The sequence below is a fragment of the Mytilus edulis genome, chromosome 10 (assembly GCF_963676685.1).
Source record: "Mytilus edulis chromosome 10, xbMytEdul2.2, whole genome shotgun sequence".
NCBI lineage: Eukaryota > Metazoa > Mollusca > Bivalvia > Mytilida > Mytilidae > Mytilus > Mytilus edulis.
The window spans coordinates 37,333,630-37,358,552 of record NC_092353.1 but is presented as its reverse complement, the minus strand read 5'-3'; the positions used below and the strand labels follow the sequence as shown (position 1 = coordinate 37,358,552).

General features: G+C 30.7%; 1 protein-coding gene across 27 annotated transcripts in view; it reads right to left on the bottom strand.

The window, feature by feature from the left end:
• Positions 1–24,923, bottom strand: part of LOC139491064 (CUGBP Elav-like family member 2) — a 62,820-nt gene that overhangs the window by 11,050 nt on the left and 26,847 nt on the right. For 4 of the 27 annotated variants that reach the window (XM_071278345.1, XM_071278344.1, XM_071278347.1 and 1 more), the window contains exons 5-13: positions 21,221–21,349; positions 17,271–17,350; positions 15,681–15,818; positions 11,475–11,532; positions 9,828–9,899; positions 7,923–8,024; positions 4,972–5,034; positions 3,798–3,866; positions 1,543–1,572 (exon numbers count right to left, since the gene is read on the bottom strand). In XM_071278345.1, the coding sequence (XP_071134446.1) occupies positions 1,543–1,572; positions 3,798–3,866; positions 4,972–5,034; positions 7,923–8,024; positions 9,828–9,899; positions 11,475–11,532; positions 15,681–15,818; positions 17,271–17,350; positions 21,221–21,349 (741 nt within the window). The remainder of the gene's footprint in view (positions 1–1,542; positions 1,573–3,797; positions 3,867–4,971; positions 5,035–7,922; positions 8,025–9,827; positions 9,900–11,474; positions 11,533–15,680; positions 15,819–17,270; positions 17,351–21,220; positions 21,350–24,923) is intronic. The other 23 variants (XM_071278365.1, XM_071278366.1, XM_071278369.1 and 20 more) reach the window with 12 other exon arrangements.

Here is a 24,923-nt window from a genome sequence, read left to right as displayed (position 1 = left end):
TGGACCTTAATGTAGACCAATTTGAAAACGGGACCAAAAGTTAAGAATCTACATACACAGTCATGACAGTTAGATTCGGCATATCAAAGAACCCCAATTATTCAATTGTGATGAAATCAAACAAAGTTTAATTTTGGACCCTTTGGGCCCCTTATTCTGTTGGGACCAAAACTCCCAAAATCAATACCAACCTTCCTTTTATGGTCATAAACCTTGTGTTTAAATTTCATAGATTTCTATTTACTTATACTAACGTTATGGTGCGAAAACCAAGAAAAATGCTTATTTGGGTCCCTTTTTGGCCCCCAATTCCTAAACTGTTGGGACCTTAACTCCCAAAATCAATACCAACCTTCCTTTTGTAGTCATTAACATTGTGTTTAAATTTCATTGATTTCTATTTACTTAAACTAAAGTTATTGTGCGAAAACCAAGAATAATGCTTATTTGGGCCCTTTTTTGGCCCCTAATTCCTAAACTGTTGAAACCTAAACTCCCAAAATCAATCCCAACCGTTCTTTTGTGGTCATAAACCTTGTGTCAAAATTTCATAGATTTCTATTAACTTAAACTAAAGTTATAGTGCGAAAACCAAGAAAATGCTTATTTGGGCCCTTTTTGGCCCCTAATTCCTAAAATGTTAGGACCAAAACTCCCAAAATCAATACCAACCTTCCTTTTGTGGTCATAAACCTTGTGTTAAAATTTCATAGATTTCCATTCACTTTTACTAAAGTTAGAGTGCGAAAACTAAAAGTATTCGGACGCCGGACGACGACGACGACGCAGACGCCAACGTGATAGCAATATATGACGAAAAATTTTCAAATTTTGCGGTCGTATAAAAATCATGAAATAATGCCCATAATTTAAAGGAGTTAAGAAAATTTGATTCAATTTTAAGTCATAATAATTATTGTACCTCTTCAAAAATTTAAATCTTTGTAACAAAAAAACATATATATAAAAAATAGAATGTGCTTGTAATTTTGTGAGGACAAACACCTATTCCATTTTGCATAGATACTAATAAATGTTTTAATAAAGTTGAGAATTGAAATGGGGAATATGTCAAAGAGATATCAACCGGACCAAAGAGCAGACAACAGCCAAAAAATAAATAAAATCAAGCAATAATATCTCTACCCAAATGTGTCACTGCAAATTGTAATACATTTTTCTATTTTTAAATTACATACGAAAGTAATTAAACTACTTGTGATTTCAGTTTTCAAATTTTACAAATAACAACGTTTCAAGAAGAACAATGTAATAAAATATTGCAGCTAACTGGCATCTTTTTGTATCATTCACTCCAACAACAAAATAATGCAACAAGGATCCAGTTTCAATTTAACCTGTGGTGCAGTTAACTGGAAACCAGTCAAGTTATTGCACTGTTCCAATGGGCGATCCATTAGGTACCAGTTAAAAGCAATATCCAGTGTATGAACAAGTGAAATTGTCAAAACAGGAGTGTAAAATACCAATGTTAAGTGCTGGTTTTTTTATTATTTAATTAAACCTCAAGCCAAGTCTCACCTATATTTCCATTTGGTCTGTGTCCAAAAGCTAGATAGGAAAGTGAATGTTTATCATAATCAAATTAACTGTATTTGTTCTCTCAAGTACAATTTAAGAATAATTTAATGGCCTAAAGATCTATCTATAGAAGGGAGCAGAAGTCCATAGAACCCAACCTTTCATTACATAAGTGAATTCTGACCTTCTTTACATTTTTTCTTAATTTTTTTTGTAATTGATCTCATCTTTCAGACTTCACACATTCAGGAATATTATAATTGGCATTATTTCTAAATCCAACAATCTTGTATGTAAAATTAACCATTTCTTTTAATTGTTCCATATATCATTTGCAGCCATAGAAATTTCACCAAAATATTTTTATTTATAAATCGATTATAATTCTTCTAAAGTAAAAAGCTTGAAAAAATGTAGCTAATGTTTATCATGACACACTTATTAGAAATAGTGTTCATTATAATCTGGTGTCCTTTCCCCACTTGTGGGTCAAAAAATAATTCCATTACAAAAGCATGCTCTATTCCTTTTCAGTAGAAAATGTTTGGTAAAAATCCTTAAAGTTGATGCAAAATCAAATACCTGGATTAAAATAACTACACTGAACTACACCAAAACAATGCACAATGCCAAACAAACAAACATTTTCAAAATTTGGAACATAGTTTTGTCATTTTTTTATACTACTTGATCCAGCAATAACAAGTTTTATGTTTTACATGAAATACCAGTTTATTCTATAAAATATTAGATCGTATTTTATAACTTTGCACTTGGAAATCCTTTCTTTCAGCAATATCTCTTTTTATGTTACCATGACAACATATTACAATATAGACTACGGAGCTACTATATTTAGCTATCTCACCTAAGTTGTTTCCTCTATTGTTAATACCTAACATTAAACAACAATACTTTTCAATCAATACCGTTTTTGTTAAATTTGACATATTATACAATTTGTGGCTTCCATTGTAAGGATTATCTTAGATGATCAATGATCTCCCTGTTAAAGCTAAATGATGCTGATAATTTTGTTTTAGATAATCAATGTATCGAGTCATGAGTTAGTTAATATGCTCATATATTTATTTGTTCATCTTTAAAAGTAAATCTTGTGTTAGTGATAAATAAACGTATCTTTTTAGGTCATTCATGACAAACATGCGAGTTCAATTTAAAATGAAATATATTACACTGATTATAAAAAGATTATCCAACTCCCAATTATTAAGATGATCAATTTTAGTTTTTCCCTTTTGCACTACCTTCTAAGACAAACATATCCTTATAAGACCTTTTTGAAGTGACCAGTTTATCAAACTGTTGACAGAGATTTATCTCGCCTGTAGGTTATTTTGAAAGTATGAATTCTTATTTGTGCCTCTCTTTCAGAGGACTTAATTATCATTAACAGCACACCAGCTTTTCTACTTAATGACTTTGTTGTTGGCAAGACTAAGTCTTGTTAAATCTTAGTATGCTGCCTGACCCAACTGATTAATGTTGATAGCAAAGAAATTAAAGAACCTTTGGAGAGCAAAGTCATATACCCACACTGCCACTTAAAAGTAAGTCCACGTCCAAATAATGGCCCCCATTTTTTATCATTGTTTAAACAATCTGTTACCATATTAATTTGTTATAAATGAGTGGAAACCTTACAAATTTGATTTGATTTTAAGTGTTTAAATGCCACTTTTAAGCACCCCTTTTGGGCTATTTATTAAGTGGCGGCCATTTTTTATTGGTGGAAGAAGCGGGAAGGCCAGAGAAAATCACTGACCTTTGATAGGAAAACTGACAATTAACATTGGAGTTGAGTGCACCCTCACAGGCGGGGTTCAAACTCACAGCCTCAGTGTTGACTGGCTAGAGATTACAGTAGTAGAACTACTTAGACCACTTTGCCTCTAAGGCCACCTTACAAATTTGGAGAAGACCTTATAAACTAAAGGCTATAAAAATCCTGTGCTGCCTGCGGCCTACCCGATTCATATTGCTTTTTCAACTTATGCCACTCTGCATCAATAATCTGGCTGGTTGTTAGTAGCTCAACATTAAGTGGCAAGTATTTCATGCATATTCAGGAAGAACCAACATTAAAGAAGTAGTATATCATTTTGGGCCAGGTGAACGAAAATTGAAGGCTGCCCTATTCTACAACAACTTAATAAATGCATGACACTTGAAAAGGACAGAAAATCAGATAAGTGGACACATCTGTTGTATTAACATAAAAAGCATAAACTCACCTGTGCTATTAGACATACCATTACCACTCAATCCTGACAGGCTCTGTATACCTAATGCATTCAAAGCACCTGAAATTGTACAAAATTAAAAATTAATACAACTTGTCTTAGTTATAAAGCCTTTAAAGATTTGATTATTCTATGGAATAATTCAGAAATTCAAGCCTTTAAAGATTTGATTATTCTATGGAATAATTCAGAAATTCAACTATGACCTTTGTAAATTATGTTAAACATTTTAAGCCACAAAACATTGAAAATAAGTTATATTCCGATAATGCTAAACTTCATACCTAGTTTGTGTAACTGCTTGTATTTGTATACCATATGGTAATATTCAAATCTAGTTTTGATGCACTGTTATTTAGCAATGCCTAATTGATGCTTACAATTCCTAATGCTTCATATTCTATAGTAGAAATTGCAGAAAAGCCATAGGTACACAAGAAAAATAATGCTTGTATCTATATAATAAAGATTAATGTGTTAATGTATTTTAAAATAAGTAGGGATAATTAAATTTATTAAAAATTCTTTTCCCTCAGGAATTTTTTTTTTAGTGTCATATCATTGATACCATTTGAAGGTATGTCTTATAATACATTGATTGATTGTTGTGTTAGACACCAATTTCAACACTATTGCCTACATCATGGAGGCCAGCTGTTATTAGTGGAAGGAGTGACCATAGAGAACCACCGACTATCAGCAGGAAAATGAGTAATTATAGAAAATTAAGATTGAAATCGAACCTTTTCACCTACTACTTGTACCGGTATGTAAGGTTATGTAAGGTTTAAGTTTACAAACTCAAGTATCGAGAGGCTAGTCGCGTCTGTCTCTAGTCAGGAGCCTCTGGCCATTGTTACTCTTATATGTTTTTTTTTAGTATGAGTTTATTATATGTTTTAGAGTTTATTGTGTTTAGAGTGACATAGGTTTCCACTGAATTAGTACACAATACTATTTAGGGGCCAGCTGAGGACCACCTTCAGGTGTAAGATTTTCTCAATGTGTGGAAGACACATTGGTGGCCTTCGGCTGTTGTATGCTCTTTGGTTGGGTTGTTGTTTCTTTGACATATTCCCAATTTCCATTATAAATTTCATTGATGCAGTAGATAAAATACGTAAAACCACTCAGCTACCGAGGACCCCATCTTATAAATATGTACCTGGATTGTTAGCATTGGCTAGAGCCATCAGACCCTGTAAGTTCTGTAGACTGGCAACATCTCCTGTAAAATAAATCAACAAATTGTTCAATCATTCTTATTCTTTTATTCTTTTTAATAGGTCTACGCAAAAAATTGAAGAGAAAAAAATGTCCATTAAAAAATCACAAAAATTAGTTACAAAAATTATAAAAAAATCCAAGAATCATAAAATTTGAAAACAATTCCAATTTTTTAGTCCTTTGTTTCCAAAAAAGTATATTCACATGCTATTATTGACTGGTCATAAAATATTGTTCGAGCCTAATTAGAAAAAATCCAAAGTTTCCCAAAATTTACAAAATTAAGGCAGTTCCACTACGAAAAAGAAGGAAACCAAGAAAAAAAGAAGATAACAAGAAATTCAAAAGTAAAGAAAACATTGGGTATAAATATGAAGACACCAATTATTTAACATAAACAGTACAAAACGAAGTGTAATATACGCATATTAGTGAAAAGAAGCTGTGATAATCTGACAATATAAAAATAGGCTGAACTGGACATGCAAATTATAACTGGTGTAAACAAAAAATAATAAACAACAACAAAAGCAAATCTCTGTAGCTCTAAAACAAATGTGACCATTTGCTTCTGTTATATGCATTCAAAATAAAACGTCAAGAATAAAACAAAGCCAAAAACATGATGCAAATAAAAAATTCATGCTACATTCATACATTCAAAAAACTGCTGAAAATACTGCTAAGAGCCCTGTTTATAAGTTTTAATATAATTAAACGACAAATTTTGACTAGGAAAAATATTTTTGCTGATACACAATGTAATTCAGGGAATGCCTGTTTTCAAACATTTTAAAAACAGGTCAATCATGAATAGAAGATTTATCTGTACATTGTTTCATTTACTTATATAATTACATCAAATGGCATGGTTTCAACTTTCTAAAACCATGAGAAATATCTGTCCAATTTCCAAGAAAACAGGGTAAATTTAGTTCCTTTAATTGTGTAAAAAGTAGTACATGTATCCAGGCATTTTTGTTCTTTTTCCAATATCATAAGCATCAAAAGTAAAATGTAACCAGCCTTAATATTTCTTGGAACTGAATCACCCCCTGTAATCTTATACTGACTATTAAACAGGGCTCTTTACTATGATGAAAGTGTTCTTGGCCTATAGTAAATATAAACATTTTGTGAAATAAAATTCATCTGCAAACATTTTTAATAAATACTTTTGAAGTTAAAATCAATATATTCTGTAGAAAATATATTTAGAGTAACCATGATCCGTCATAATTTCCATGACATTTTAGATATGGGCTTTCTCAGAAATGCTTCTAAAATAATGCAAGGTATATTTACCGAATCAAATGGCTTCTCTGGAAGATAAGTATAAGTATGATATCTTTGAAAATTTGAGAGATAGCATCTATTAGTGCAGGGAAAAAAGATGGATTATGGCTTTTAATGACATTCAAGAGTATGATATATATACATACAGTAGTTAATTTGGTGAGAAATAACTAAATTTATATATAATACAGTATAAAAACCTTCAAGAAAGCAAAGCCATTACAAAAATTGTTAGAAAAGAGAATTTTTTTCTGGTTATGATAACCCTTGTTTGCAAATGAATGAGACAAAGATATAAAAATGAATACAATATGATAAACATGCTGCAATAATAAAAACTTCAAGAGGAAAATAAATAGCCAGGCTTGCCACATAAACAGGAAAGTCAAAAATAACATTAACTGCTCTTCAACTGTATTATAGTACAAAATTTCTTAGGTTTTGGCAATATGAAACTAAATATTGTGCATACAAAGTAGTATGCTTATTTCAAATCAATTATTCGTTATACTAGCAGTTTTAATATCAGCTGTAGTCTCTCCAATAGGCTTTATCTAATCAGCAATTAGTTCAGAGGGATAGCAACTTAAAGATAAACCAAGTGATCTAATGACCATCACAGCAAGTTTCCTTCAATTTTGTTAAGTGACAGGTGAAGTAAAATTTTCTCTCTATCTTATAGTTTAAGGTGGTGTAGTTACGTTTTCTCTCTCTCTAATTATAGTCTCGGTAGTCATTAGATGTTGACCTTTTGCTTCTACAATCCATTTTAAAATGCTTAATGCAAGCAAGTAAAAAAAATTCTCTTCATCTCAAAGCATGAATTGTTTTAGTACAGATTAAATAAATAAAATAAATTGAATATTTTACAATCAGTCAGCAGTCCAACAGTGCAAATAACCGTAAGACATCTAAAGATCAACAACAAGTCTTCAACTATAGGTGCATCTTTACAAAATCTGATTATGTCAAGGTTTAAATTTTACAGGAGAAGTAAATATGGTATCTCGGTAAAGCTTTGCTACATAAAATTTGACCTACTTTTAAAGAGAATTTAGAATAAAAGGTATAGAATCTACCATAATATTGAAATAATGAATGAATTGTATGCTGCTATTTCACAAACAAGCTGGACACAGCCAAACATGCATATTGGTGAGGGTCGGTTTACCATGTTTCCAATCGATTGACTTTAACATTAAAACCTTTTTCATTCTTTTTTCGTGACAAGTCAGTAGACTGTAATGCTGGCATGAAGAGCCCTAAACACCAACCAAAGTTCCATTTTTGTGTTCAGGAGTTTCCAGTCCCCTGGATGCAAAATTATTTCCACGTCATTTAAACTTCTTTTGATATCATCACTGTGTTAATGGACCCCTAATAACTTTATCGGGTCAGTTCAATATTTGTGTTGATGGGAATTTCTAATGCTATGAAATCCAAGACCTTTTCTTTAGATAATGCAGGAATGTGATAAATAAAAAAAAGAAATTACATTAGATCAAAACAAAATCCAAATTTCCCTGCATTGTACATTGAAGAGCAATTCATGTTAAAAGAGTCGGCTGAAAATCGACACAGATGCTGGTGTACCTGTACTGCTGTTGTTATTGGAGCAATTTGATCCGCTGGGTGAATTTGGGGTGGATAAATTTCCACCATTAAACTGGAGCCCTGCAAGGGCAGCTAATAGTCCTGTATTAACCAAAAAATGTAAACTCTATCAAAATTTGCTCTATAGTTCTAGTCAAATATATATCAATTATATGAAAGAGAATAAATATTTTTCAAAAAACTCAAATGGCAAAAAACTAGGTATGGAAAACAGCAATACTGACTTAATATTAATTAAATTAATTTCTATAACTCAACATGCTGTTTCAAGTTAAGAAAAAAGATTATTTTCATAACTCGCTTATGCAAAATCCAACTATCATTCCAATTTAACAATTACTTCACAATGCCTAAATAGTCATGTTATACCTATAGTTGATACATTCTTATTTATGTGGTATCAATTTCTGTGGATTCCATGAACATAGGTAAACATCAACTATGTATTTATTTAATCCCAAATAATTTTACAAGTTCTGCAATTAGCTAAGATTGAAATCTATTCATAAATGACAGGGTGCCAAACCACTATAGTTTAAGAGATTTATATTGAAGTTTTCAAGAAAAACTAGAAAATGTCTGAATTAATACATGTATAATTCAGTCAAAATTATCAAAACTGTTTCCATCTTGCATGCTGTAAATTTGGAGATCCTTACGCATATTTCATTAAGACCTTTTTTTTCTCGAAAAAAGACATCATTGGGACTTTGAAGGCACAACACATAAATTGTATTGTGTGGTTAATTCAAGATCAATTGAATGCATTAACAATATGGTCTGAATGGTTTGGGTGCCTGAAAAAGAGCCTTCAAATATCCCTCAATTTACTTCCTATTTTTATAGAACAAAATTTTAGACTCTTCTTGCAAAATATAGACTAAATGTAGATATCAAGAAATAGTAGCACTAATATTCTAGAATTCGTTAGCCTATTTTAACCACCATGTTTTCCTAAAGGTGGATGGAAAAATTATGAACCTTATAATTTACACCCTGTTCAAATTGTTCAAAAAAATATCACCAAAATTTTCAAGATTTCCATTGAGTTACTTCCCTTAGGCCATGGTAAATTTTATTACCTGGATATGTTTCAATATTTGTTTAAATACCTAAGTGTTTGCTCACTTCAACAGTAAAATTTAAAGGTCCTTATTAATAACAATATGTATATATCTAATAGAACAAATTGAATTGTTCACACTTAAAAGAAATTTAGTTAAATAAATAATAAACACTCAAAATTTTAAAAGCAGTCATTCAAACTGCAAATGTTTCACAATAATAACTGTTTGGACAAGTATAAATTTCACAAAAACTTCAACACAAAGTGTTATGATTAAATATTATTTTGAGTGACGTCAATTATTGCTAGAAGTACTGTGTGGCTAGCACAACTTATAAATTTAATTGCACAAAATTTTTGTCACAGCAGATGGACAGACAATGGTCCTGTAGAAGCTGAAATGACCGAGACCTTCATGTGTGGCTAAACTTAAACAACTTATTGTTATTCTGCCCTTGTGTAGATCTGAAATTTATTTTAAACAGGTTCTGTAATATACCTGGACCTTTAATTATCATTTCATACACATATGACTTGACAACAATCATCTTTCCTTCTGATTAAATTTTATCTGATACATAACACCAATAATTGAATTAAAATAACACAAAGAGAAAAAAATAGTAAAAAGTAAGGTGTTTATAATGTAGAGAGAAAAAGAACCAAAACGTACTACAATATTGAAGTCGAAATGTAAAGATATATAATATCACAAATACCCAACAAAAATACATTGAAAAATAAGTGTTCACTACAAAAACAGACTATTGTCTGGCAAAACACAAAAGCAAAAGAGCATGTGAAAGGGGAGATTATACCTCCTTGGTTATTTCCTGCCGCGGCTGCAGCAAGAGCCAGTAATAGATGCTGCAGACCATTATTACCACCTGCTGTAAATAGGAGAAAACAAAAATATTTTCTTTTAACCCTGTGTGACTTTTGAAAGGTAAACAAATACGGTAGAGAATTTTTACAGTAGTCATTTTTCTAATTTATTTTAACCCTGTGTCACCTTTGATAGGTAAATAAATAAGGTAGAGAAATTTTACAGTAGTCATTTAACAACTCGACTCATTCATAATCCTGTACATAAAATTTTGAAAATGGAACAAATGTGAAGAAACTTATTTGGAAGTATATCAGCTCCCCCATAAAAAATCTTTGAACCTAAATGATCTGACAGTTTTTCGGTGCAGATCAGTCACAAGAATAACACATAGATGCAAGGGTAATGTAATAATGACGCTGACCTTCATGAAAGACAGGTGATAAAATTACAAGTCCAAGTTAATTCATTTGTACTAATGATCAGCAATTGGCCGTTTTTAAGCTAGTTTTGTGGCATTTTTGGACTTCTCTGATATAAAAATCATCTCATTCAGTTGATCCTTCGGTTATAGTTTACATTTTAACATTTTGTTCAAAATAATGGTTTTCCATTGTTTTAAAATGAAACTTACAGTACTTATAAAAAAAAAGATTTAGAGCTTATTTCCTAATGCTTGTAAAGTAAAGCTTTGGTAGGTTTGCTTGCTCTGTTTGTATGGATTTAATTCAAGCTTTGTAATTAACATCTTCATCTTCAAACAATATATATAGGCATATTCTAACCTGTATATATTATATTTAAGTTTGATTGAATGTTATCCCAATTACAATTGTACAATATATACAAACAAAGCAAGCAAACTAACCAAAGTCTTGCTTAACATGCATTAGGAAATTAGCTGTAAACAAAAACGCCATTTAATAATGTTAATTGGAATTTAGTGATTATTTGTAGCCACAAACAAATCATCATGCTTTGATGTTTCAAAAAGAGAACTAGTGTTAAGTCTAAATCACTGTTATTAATTGGTTGTATGCCATGCTAAAATTAGGTAAACATGAGCTTCAAATAGCTGCTATTCTTTTGACATTACAAGAGACACATTCTAGTAGCTATATAAATGAGAATTTAACGACTAACGATGCCATAAGATAGGACACATGATAAAGTTGTGAATCACAGAACATGTAGCTAATATAACTTTAACCTATAAGTATTGAACTACTTTTTTAAGAGTCTAGACATGGAAATCTCTAAAAATACCACAAAAAAATATTGCACAGGTTCATGCATTTAAGACGTTTCCGATATGTGCATCTGTCTTTTCAGCAAATCAAAGATTTCTCCTGTGTATATGGTCTACCATTTCATGATGAAAAATGTTAATAAGATTCTAAAGGAATTCCTTTTCACAGGTGCCAGTTATATTTATTCACATACAAGTTCTGCTTAAAATAATCATAAAAATTCCTTAAAATTTGTCTTATTAACTTGTAACCAGTGTTTCCTGTTGCCGTATCTGTTGTGTAAATATTACATAACATTAGGCGGAAGTTAACTGACCCTTGTCAACACAACAAGGCATGGTTGTAAACAGACAGACAAGATAATAAGGTAATTAGCATTGTCTACGTACCCATATTACCTAAATTAAACATTCCCAGGTTCCCTGCTGCGGCTGCCTGTTGTAATAACTGAAAAGAACAATCAAATCAGTTGTAATTACATGTTTATTTGATCAAAATTCTGCCCCATCAAAGCAAGTTTAATCATCTTGCTACATTGTGGACGTAATTCATCATTTTATTCTAAACAATGACATAATTATATTATTATTGAAGTTTTAAAACAAACCAGTTTTCTATATTTCTGTTATGATTTCTGTGGTGAAAACAAACTTTGTCATAGATATGCTTTGAAATGATAAAGTTTAAATTTAGAATCTTGCATCTGTTGGCTGTTAATACTAGAAAATCGATAATTCTTGGAAATTGAAAAAGTTTAGTTTCTGTCTAAGGTAATTTTTTGTTATTGGTTGTTTGTTGTTTACTGATGTACACAAGGGTGAATGATATATCACCATTAGATCCAGGAGTTCCTACTATTTTACACCAGCTGTATAATTCTCAAGTATTGCAAGTAATACTTTATTTATTACCAAGAGTAAACAAATAGTTAATTATCACAAAATATAAAAACATCACCATAACTTTCTTACTATTTATAAATTATTTTTAAGCATCTGCAACTAATTACAAAATTGATTGAATTTATTTTAACTTTTGGCCTTGACATTGTTAATTTATACCCAATCACTGTATGTTTTGCCAAATTGGTCTTTTGTTAGAAAACTTAACCCCTTCGGTCATCAAATCTTATATCTGCACCCTAGCAAGAACATAGATTTTCACCTACTTATTTGGATGTTGAATGCTATCAGGTTTTGTTTTCTTTAGTTATCAACCATTCCTGTGTACTCTTGAAATTGAATAAGTTGGTCTGTCCTAAGCCTAAATAGCTGCCCAGTATTAGCTGAATAGTTTGTCAAATTAATAGACAAATGGAATATCAGACATTCTTCCACAAAATTGCCATGAGCATTTGTTTGAGGTTTGAAAAAAAAATCTATTAAAATACTCTTGATAACCTAATGAGTTCTGCCTATCTCTTTTTCTTCCTTCTATTTACTATTAAACTGACTAAACTATCAGGTTACAACATGTAAATTAGAGAAACAGCAATAATTCTCTATTTTATTACCTTTATTTCAGTTACATGTATTTATCCAATAAAATAAACATCTTTAACTATTAAACTAACAGCTGTACTGAGAAATCAGATGTTTAAAAATAATTAAAAGAATATCCCACATTTAATACAGATATGCATTGAATTCGTTTATGAATGATTTCAAAGCACATATCGACAGGAAAGTAGTTCTTTACAGTGAAGCTACAGTAAACAGGCTATTATTTGAACTTGGAATTATTTTTAATTATGGAATTTGCATAATTTCTTGTGTTTAAATTTTTTTAATAAATTCCATGTTTATTAGGTATTATGATCTTTTGAGTGGTTAATAACACTTTCCATACAATATATTTTGGTTAGATAGTGTTGTGCACAGCACAGTACATTCTATTGGAAGTATACTATTTTCTTTGTAATAGAAAGTGTTGTGCGCAGCACAGAACATTTCAGTACAGAATAAACATGGAATTTATTAAAAATTTCAATAACAAGAAATCAAGCAAATTCCATAATTGAAAATAATTCCAAGTTCAAATAATAGACTGTTAGTAAAACTTTAACCCTTTCTTGTCCATAAACAAATTAGGACACAAGACTCCAGATAAGTACCCAATGAACTTCCAATTCAACAATTTACTTGATAATACAAGGGACAATGAAAACACTAAGTTGAGGTTTCTTAATCAGCAGAAATATTTCTTTTATTTAGGAATTTGAACTTATGGTTTGAAGTAGGGGTTTGAAAATTTAGTATTTTAAATAGGTAGTCAATTTTAGTTAGAATTCATTTAAATCTGAAATCTCCAAAACCTCATTACTTAAAATGTGTTAGCAACAACTCCAAATTGAGACAGATAGGTAATGCTTGCAAATTTTGCCTGGATTGCTAAAAATATCACTTTTTTGTAGAAGTCATTTTATTTACATAAGTGCCATCATTTTCCTAATTTCAGAGTGATACAGTATATGTATGGCAACCCCTTTGCTTCCTTTGAATATATCTTCAAAGACTTTTGTCAGGTACATTCAATGCTCCAGAAATCAAAAACATACCAAGAAACATATCATCATTTTATTAGCTTTCATTGCATAATCCACTTGTAAAGCCTACCCAATTTAAGTAATTGGTGCCCATTAAACACGAAACTCCATTTTTTCCCTTTGAACATCAAAGGACTCTTACTCTGTCAGTTTGAAAGAAATGGCTAATTATTACTAAGAAAAACATCATTCTTCACATTTTATCTCCGATTTATTCATCAACATATTTGGTGGCAGCGACTCAAAGCAACTCACAGCTCGTAAGAATCTTTTATGATTCACTGTGGTTGTGGTTTTACATTTGAACTTGTTAAACTATGGAATATATCTTGCATTAATTGGCAGAAAAAAACAGGGAAAGGAGTGAAAGACGATTTTATTGCAAATGAAATGATTTTAAGGTGTGCGGGGAAACTGGTTTCCCTAACAAATTATGTAATACGTAGAAGATTTATAGCAATTTGTCAGCCGTCTTTACATAAAATAAATAGCAAAATTTTTGTGTTTTTGATAATATATCAGGATTAGAGCTAGTATCAAGTTTTTATAAGTAGCGTAATTCATCTTCAATAGGAAAACATAGTTTATGTATTTTCAGTAAGTTGTTTTTTCTTCATTTATTGATTAAAGAACAGTTTATTGAAATAGAATAAGATAACTCAAAACATCAGGTTTCAAAGATATATCTCCAATTTAGATTCTTTTTTCAAAAAGCTCAAATTTACCATGAATATTTTATAAAGACATCAGACAAACTTTTTTTATTTTGACAAATATGAAATTTATAACCTGTTTATCCAGAACTGGAAACTTTGGACATTATTCTTTTATCACATTACATAATAGAGAGAAACATGATATGCGTTCAGGATAATGATGTAATTGAAAGATATTTCAAAATCTGTTTTATACACAGTATGTTTTTCAGTAAGAATAAGAAATACAATGTCTGTAAAAAAAACTTAGGCTAAATAAAACAAAATTGCCTATTTCCCTAGCCTCCCTATTTTTAAAGCTCAATAATAGCCTACCCTTAAGTTTTCTTGGTCATTTTTCTATAAGTGCTGTTTAAGTAAGAATGTCCCTCCCATAGACTCAAAATACAAACAATTCTCTACCTATCTTCCCTATTTTTTTCAAAGATGTAATAGGAAACACACATATTACTTTATTTTGGCCTTATCAAAGATACCCGGCTTATGATTTTAAATGACCAACACAGGTTTTGTCTAAAAAATACTCACCAGTGATGATTGAATCAAAAATATATCAGAGTAGGTATGAATTTAAGAGAATTGAGGACCCAAAATTCTGCAAGGTTTTGTCAAATACAGCTATAAAGGTAATCTGTTCCTGGGGCAGAACATCCTTAAGATATAATTTAATATAAATGATAACCTAAATATAGTAACACCTGTCTAAATGGAACTCTTGTTTCAGGACAATCAATGTATTACCCTGTATGAACCAACCCCTTGTTTAATCACAAACAAAATTTGTGTCATAAAGGGTTTCAGTCTAAAACTGGTTCCACAGTGTATTAGATTTCATAGTGTGTTATAAATGATTGACGTCTTTCAAATTGGCACAGCCAACATGACCAAGGCTTGGAAAACAAATATTTACATGTTTCTAGGCATATATTATTTGAAACTTTTAACTGCATAAAGACTTGCTGATCACATGAGTATCCTTCTGGTTAACCTATTTTTGACCCAATTACATTTTATATCTATAAATTTCAACTGGCACTTAACAAATGACAAGCAAACCAACTTAAAATCATCTTTGTTCATCAATCTCAATCATAGTACTGTGGACTCGTTTATTTTCGTGGGTCCAATTTTTCGTGGCTTGCATGTTCATGGATATTTAATTTCTTGGTTATGGAGAAGTCTGTGTACAAGACTATATAAAATGTCATTCGTTGAACATTTAATTTCGTGGTTCACTTGTATCCACGAAATCCACGAAAATTGGTATCCAACAAATAATAATGAATCCACAGTAGTTGCTTTTGAGAAAAAATAATAAAAAAAGTAAAACTTACTGCCAAGTATTGTGGACCAAGAGCATTTAAACCTCCCACTGAAAGACTCCATAAATTAGCTGTCATGTTGTTTAACTTTTTCTGTTCTTTTTCTTTCTGTGTGTCTGCAAACTTTACAACTACTGGTGCATTACAGCCCTATAAAATTGATCAATTAATTTCTTTTATCACATAAAGTAACTACTATACACGACTTTTTCTTTTATTCAATGCAATTTTATTTCTCCAAAATCAGATCTCTGTTCTTGCAAATCTGTGCATTTACAATGACATGTCAATAAATATCTCCTTAGAAAATGTATTTCAGACAGAAGTCAAAACATTACTGTAAACAAACTAATGTTTACAATGTTTTAATTATTTGGAAGAATTAAAATAAGATAGGTTTTGCAAATAAAAACTTTGATTTCCAGTTCAGATAGGATTATTTGTATATAGCCTGTCCTGAAATTGCAATTAGTTTCTCGCATTAATGCCCATTGTTCAAGATTCTCAATAATTATTGAATACAGAATATATCTGATTTAACAGTATATTAGATTTAAGTATGTGTTGTTGACATTCTCTTCAAGATGTAGACTCACTCTATAACATGGCTTGCAGCATTTTTATTTCTATTTTCATACAAGAAAGCTGGAGAAATGGCTTTCAAGTCAGGAACCTGTAATTCAGTGGTTCTTTGATGCTGTGTTACATATTTTTTCTTTTCTTCTTTTTTTGTACTTTAATTAGGCTGTTATTTTTCTTGTATGAATTGTTCTTAATAAAAGTCTTTTTAGGGCTTTATAAAGCTGAATATGCGGTATGGGCTTTACTCAATGTTGAAGGCTGTACAGTGACCTATAGTTGTTAATTTCTGTGTCATTAGGTCTCTTGTAAAGAGTTGTCTCGTTGGCATTCATACTACATCTTCTTTTTTATATTTACATATTTTTAATTGAATGATAACAGCTCTAACTAAACTGCCTTCAACAAGATATACAGGATGAAATTAACTTCCTTTAAAGATTCCACTTAACTCTCATGTTGCGTTATAACATACAGTCATCAATATTTATGTACCGATTACAGAATGGATGGACAAAAGACAACTTTTCATGATGCACTAGGAAATAACTATGTATAAAAAGAATGGCACTTATATTGTTGTTGTTTATATTGAAACTCCACATTATAAAGATATGCATGTTTGTGTATGTTTAATTAGTAATTACTCATATACATTCACTGCTTATACATAAAGACTCCTTTATAATAGAAATCTATTGCATAGAATTAACTGTTAACCTTCTTCAAGAGCAATAGATGTGATTATAATTACTTTTTAAAATAAGTGTACTACAAATACTATTAATATCAGACACTCACATCTACATTATCTAAATGACATCTATTAGGGATAACTATGTGCCACAAAACGTATTGAAACATTGAAACATGCATGTACTTCATTACATTTGGAACAAGACACAATTACGTGATATAGCCCAACAAAAAATATAGGACAAAAACGTCAGCGAATGAATTCTATAGTAATGATGATGAGTGAATTATATAATTAGTGCGGAATGCTAACGTTCATTTACATACCTCCATTGTTTGGGAATGATGAAGACTTTTTATTGCATTTTGAGCTGACTGTCTATTTACATATGTAACAAAAGCACAGCCTGCAAAAAAGATAACAATCTGATGACATCTAATGACTGTAATTAGTACATATAGTTTACTGTTCATGTATAGCAACTTATACCTGTCAGTGCAGCAAGAGTTTTTTAAGTAGTTACATCATTATTTTAGCTTGACAGTCTTAGTGTTAGCTTCAATGGAAAAAAAACCAAACCGATTTGGTTAATTAGATATAAAATAACAGCAAAAAAACCCAGCAAAATGAATACTATATTTCCAAGCATGTACAATTTCTTTCTGCACATAAAAACTAAACCTTTTATCATTTGTCTAGTTGGTGTATAAATTGACAAAAAACAAGAATGTGTCTTTAGTACATAGATGCCTCACACACACTATTATTTTCTATGTTCAGTGGACCGTGAAATTGGGGTCAACACTCTAACTTGGCACCAAAATTAGAAAGATCATATCATAGGGAACATGTGTACTAAGTTTCAAGTTTGGTGGACTTCACTTTTATCAAAAAGTATCTTGACCAAAAACTTTAACCTGAAGCGTGACAGAAAGTATGACGAATGCACAGACAGCAAAATATAATACCCCTAAGAAGGGCATACAAACATGTTACTTCAAATCAACAGGCCTTCCTTCAATTCAAATTGACCACATCCAGGCTTGCAAGGAGAAATTAATGTGTAGAATATTCTCATGTTTTTCTTTTGATCTTCCATCATCAAATAAACATTTTTGCACTAGACCTAAGTACCATAATGAGTGGCATAAAACAAACCAAAAAAAAAAGTGCCAATATTTCAAATATTTATAACTAGACAGTTAAAAGAGAAGAGAAAGGACAATTACAATATGATAAATACTATTCCTTTAGTCATTATCATAAATAAATGAGACAGATACATCTTCATTAACTACCAGGTCAATGGCTGTATCATGTTCATATATTTACCTACTATCGTGAAACAGTTCACCCTGGTTGTTTAAAGGTTTACAACTATAAGCCCTTTTTGACTCAAGAAATTTGTCCAAAGTCCTTAAAAAAATACAAAAGAAAAATACCACCATATATCTTATCTTATGTATGTACATTGTCACACTCAATACAACCATAAAGATAAATGTAATCCATCAGTTTTGATGTTAAAACACATGTTTGATTGGTGACACCTGTCTGTACTGTTGTTAATGACACTTCTAACAACTCATGTGTACTTAAACATGTGCTGCTGATGTGTTACAAATGTGTATTCAAACAAAACCATTAATTCGACAACGATTAGGAAGATGAGCTTGATAAGGCCCTATAAATGTATTTTTAAATGTACTGGCGTCAAAGAGTTTCAATAGCCTTCTAACTGCAGATTGTTATAATCTTTCTAAAATGCAGCTTTTTAAAAAGTCATTTACTAAACCTACAAACAAAACTATTAAGGAATATGATGTTCAGTAATTGTTATTTGTTGATGTGGTTCGACATAAGTGTTTCTCGTTTCTAGTTTTTATATAGATAAGACTGTTGGTTTTCCTGGTTGAATAGTTTTTACACAAGTCATTTTTGGGGCCCTTTATAGCTTGCTGTTCTGTGTGAGCCAAGGCTCTGTTTTGAAGACCCTACTTTGACCTATAATGATTTACTTATACAATTTGTGACCTGGATTGAGAGTTGTCACATTGGCACTCATACCACATCTTCTTATATCTATTAGCAAGAAACACGTCATTTATGACATACTGAGATGACCCAATTTAATAGTGCTAATAAGTTATCTCAGCATTCCATCTTCATTTTAGAGAAACACCTGTTTTTAAAAACATCCCTCTACAAACATAAATCTCAGCATTGCATCCTTTTGCCATGCAGCGATAATTACTCTTCTTAGAGAATAAGAGATGAATTTAATTCCTTGTTCTCAAATGTGCAACTTTTAAAATTAGTTTAGACAAAAAGATGAAACACATAAAGTAAATAGAGGTAAAGATGAAACTTAAAATAAAATTATAAGATCAGTGCTGACTTTTAAGCCATCTTTTTTTTTATAAAAAATTTGGCATAAGTCATTACATTAGTTTGAAACCCAACATTTGCCTGCAATTTGTACTCAATTTTTTTTATATATATATATATATATATATTTAAAACTTAACACAATCAGAAACAGATGCTTAACTGAGGCACCTTGATATGAAAGATGTCAAAAAGCCAAAATACATCATTTATACAAGTGAAAAATGATTCAATAATTGATTGTAATTTACCTCAAGTTCAAGGTCAAACATTATATGCAGATTGAGGACAAGGAAATATTCAAGGATAACTCATCAACAAAAATGTATTTAGGGGCCTTTTATAGCTGACATGGGTTATACTCATTGTTGAAGACCATATGATGACCTATAGTTGTTAATTTCTTAGTCATTTGGTCACTTGTGGAGAGTTGCCTCATTGGAAATGGTTCCACATCTTCTTATTTTTATCTGCTTAATATCAATAATACATAAAGAGGGATATCAGAAATGGCAAAAAAAACGCTGGACTGTACAATAGATATATATACAAATCAACACACCTCTGAACAAACAAACAACCAACGATAAACAATGGCCCAACTTTGTACAGACACAAAAATATTTCCTGTTTAACAATTCAAAATGGTTCCCTGAGGCAAAGAGAAATGGTAAGAAGCAGATTTTGTTTAAATTTCCATATAGGTTTGGTTTCAATAAACAAATTTCTGAAAGTGAGGTGAATTTGTTCCAACAATATCCAACTGACAATGATGCTTTTTAAACATCTTTCATTTTAATTCTATCTATTATCATAAGGAGAAATAATTTGTATAAATTCCTTATTTTAGAATTAAATCCGAGTAATAAATAATTTGTATGTTTTAGCTTTCGTTGAGATAATAAATGTTGTATAAGTCTGTCAATCGAGGGTTATACACAAACTTAAGGTTATCACAGCATTATCTCCCCTTAAAAGATAATACACTCCAGATGTTCCATAAAACTTCATTCAAATCAGCTACTGTACATAATATCTTACAAATTTCACCCATCCTTTAAAAAGAGAGGTTATCTTCGAACCTGTACATTATAAACAAGAGTATGCCTTTGTGTGCAATTTAGGATGTTATATAACATTGATGATGTTTTTAGCAGATAAGGAGAATAATTGCTACTGTTTTTAAACAGGTGGTTATGGTTTTAATGTGTCTGTAATATTTATAAATTGAATATGACATACAGAATGTCAACCAGTCAAACATTGGTAAAAGTGAGAGAACCTGGAAGATTTTTTCTACAAAATCAGCGTTGAAGAATTTACTTTTATAAATTCATAATTATGAAAATGATAACATTAGGAGGCTATTAAGAGTTTATATTTATGCATGTGTCTAAACTTGGATAAATAACAGTTGTACCCCATAATATTACTAGTAAATAAATATATACAAAGAAAAATTTCAAGAGGATTCAATTTAGGCACAGATTTAAAATGTATACAAATTATAGCACAACTAAACTATAACTTCTTTGGAAAAGAGGAGCGGCAAATATCAAAGAATTAGACTAACTCGTAAGTCGACAAATAACTGATGATGCCATGACAAAAAAACAAACAGAAGAAAAACAAGTTCACAAACCACAATATAGAAAACAATCCCGTTAAAAAAACTGGGGGTTACAGTGAGAGCACCAGACGATTGGGATGATCCAAATGGAAGTACCGGTACAAAAAAAATTCTAAGAATCAACAGAAGTTTGGTACACACATGTTATATCAGAATAATCTTTTATGATCTTTAAGAGTTCAGAAAAGGCAGGTAGGGTGCCAGTTTAGTCTGGGTTTAATTAAGACAGGCTTCACTGTATTTCTAATTTTAGTTTACCTCTACTTTGGCCATTCTGGTCTCGTAAAACTGTACAATCTTCTATGCTACCAAACGGTGAAAATATCATGCGAATGTCATTTTCTGAACACTTCTTAGAGATCATACCAACAAATAATTTTCTCTCATCTGAAATAATAACATTCACTATATTTATAAATAGATATTACAACCTTACAGAAATCTTACAACATTGGAAATTAGATAAAGTTAGCAGGATTCCTGTTTTAAAGGCATAAAATAAACAGAAATTCACACAACAGTAAAAGACTGAATTACTTTCCTCATTTGAATGTAACAATGCGGATAGATACTTTCATTCCCTAGACAACTTTATTCTGAATAAATATACTAAAAATTTGAATTCCTCTTGTGATAAGTGATTTCAATTAGAGATAAATGTGATTTACTGCATTTTGAAATCTCTTGATGCCAAATTTAATCAATTTTAAAATCAGGGTATCCTCCCTTGATAACCTTATCTATTATCATTTTTGATAGTAAAATAAAATATGAATATTATTTTGAAATCATAAGGTATACAGAATATAGAATTTTTTCAACAATTGCATAGGTATAGTATGATTTGGAAAATGTTTGTCATTTATTAATGACCAATTTCAGTAAAAACATAAATTTTCGTCAAAATAGTTGCATGAAAAGAAATATGAAGAATAAATTGATTTCTGTGTAAAGTGCATCATACAAAACAATTTTTGTTTATAAATCTTTTTTCTTCTTTTTAAATGGTAAACAACAATGAACTTTATAAATGATCAATTCTTAAATGTGTACACTATGACATATTAGAGACTACTTGATCATTAGTCAATGTATCAGCATATATTATGCAAAAAAAACAAGTACAAGTTTTCAAGATTTGATATATACCTCTTTTTATAAACTTTCAAACAAGCAAAACTTTTATTCGGTTATTGGTTTTTTTTCAAATTATTAACTGATAACACAGCTTGAAACAGTATCCTGTTTGAAATTTTGTCTTAATGTAAACAATGCACGGACTTTATTGTCTTTAATAGACTTCTCTGTAAAATGTGACTTCTCTATAAATTCTACACTCATGTTGGTTTGATTTCTAGACTCACATAGACCACAGTGGGATTTGATTTCTAGACACACATAGACCACAGTGGGATTTGATTTCTAGACTCACTTAGACCACAGTGGGATTTGATTTCTAGACTCACATTGACCACAGTGGGATTTGATTTCAAGACTCGCATAGACCACAGTGGGATTTGATTTCTAGACTCGCATAGACCACAGTGGGATTTGATTTCTAGACTCGCATAGACCACAGTGGGATTTGATTTCTAGACTCGCATAGACCACAGTGGGATTTGATTTCTAGACTCGCATAGACCACAGTGGGATTTGATTTCTAGACTCGCATAGACCACAGTGGGATTTAATTTCTAGACTCGCATTGACCACAGTGGGATTTGATTTCTAGACTCGCATAGACCACAGTGGGATTTGATTTCTAGACTCACTTAGACCACAGTGGGATTTGATTTCTAGACTCGCATAGACCACAGTGGGATTTGATTTCTAGACTCGCATAGACCACAGTGGGATTTGATTTCTAGACTCGCATAGACCACAGTGGGATTTGATTTCTAGACTCGCATAGACCACAGTGGGATTTGATTTCTAGACTCGCATAGACCACAGTGGGATTTGATTTCTAGACTCGCATAGACCACAGTGGGATTTGATTTCTAGACTCGCATAGACCACAGTGGGATTTGATTTCTAGACTCACATAGACCACAGTGGGATTTGATTTTGACAGCAATTTGAATCAAGTTACAACAAATCTCAAATTCGCACAATTTAAAGATTTTGCATACAAATTAAAAACAGCAAACAGTTTTTACATATATTGCCATAAAATCATATCAGAAAACTAATTCATAGATGCTTTATGAAACTCCTTTTCATTGACATTAAATGATATATGGTGGTGTGAACTTCATTGGTGACTAAATAACCACTTTGTTAATTTCTTGTTGTTAACAATGCTAAAAAATTTGGTTTTACCCTTGTTTCGTGTTTTCAGATATTTCTTCAAATGCGGATCCAGAATTTTTATGGTACAAGGAGAATATGGTAATTTTGAGAATATTTTATTAGATATGCCTTTAATATTAAAGTGCACAACGTTGTAACGCTTATTTCAGTTAGACCTCGATGATCAATTATGCTTTCAATATTGACAATAACCTAAAATAGCAATGAAATCTAAATTAAATTCTGATCATATTTCTTTTGTTTTTATCAAATTAAAAGCATGATTTGGAGTTATATAAATATTAATGAAGGGAATATATACGTATTATTTTAATTTTAGTTTCTTGTGTACAATTTGGAAATTAGTATGGCGTTCATTATCACTGGACTAGTATATATTTGTTTAGGGGCCAGCTGAAGGACACCTCCGGGTGCGGGCATTTCTCGCTACATTGAAGACCTGTTGGTGACCCTCTGCTGTTTTTTATTTGGTCGGGTTGTTGTCTCTTTGACACATTCCCCATTTCCATTCTCAATTTTATCTAATTTCTACTGTTCAGTTTTTTTTAGTTGATTTTAAATTTTCAAATAATTCTCATATTTTAATTTGAAAATCAATTACTGGTAGTTTTTTATTTTTTTTATTTTTTTTTTCATTAGGAAAACATGAATTGTGCACTTACAAACGGGAAGAGTCAACCTTTTTTTGGGGGGATTTTCATTTAATCAGTCAAACATCTCAAAATTGTTTGAAAAATCTTTCAAAAACTGTACTCCCAATCTATTTATATAAGAAGATGTGGTATGCATGCCAATGAGGCAACTCTCTTATCCAAGTCACAATTTGTAAAAGTTCCTTAACCTTGAGAAAAACTTACATAAACCTTGATAACTTGTACTTGTAGCACTTGAAAAAAAATTATGACAATTAATATATTCAAGAAAAACAAAAAACAACATAAAACACCATTAATACATCAACTGTATTGCAAACAAGCAGAAATCATTCACAAGAATATTTCCTGTAACGACATCTACTTTGTTTAACTGCAACTTGTCAAAAATTTCATATTTTTATGAATTATTCAAGAGCCTAAGTCACGTCACATTTTTATGCAATTAATAATATGATATTTACATGACTTCTATATAAAATAATCAACTTTTTGATATTCATATTATCTATTTCTGTCTTACATCTTAAGACATTATAAGGTATACTCAAATTTCACTTTAAAATGCTAATGGATTTTACATGATTTTCTAAGACACATGAAAATGAAAATGATTCTTCCGACCTTTTAAACTGAAAAAAAAGCCATTTCTGATTCTTTACGAAGTACTGATATTCTTTTTGTCTCATGAATAAATGAGAGTGCAAAAATCTTCGTTTCAAAGTTCAAAAATATTCCAATATCCCATTTAGAAAATCAATACAAGACCAAGACTTTTAATATACATAATTGAAGAAAAAAGTTATTTTTCTTCATAAAACATTTCAATTTTTCATAATTTTCCTCTTTAAAATTGATCAAAGTACGCCAGCACTTGTGATATGAATCCTTAGACTTAAAGTTGACACACTTATTTTTTTCATTATTTTCTGTTTGTTAAACAGTCATTCTTTTCCCTGAGCAGACAATATCATTACTTAGTTCTGTTTTTCCAG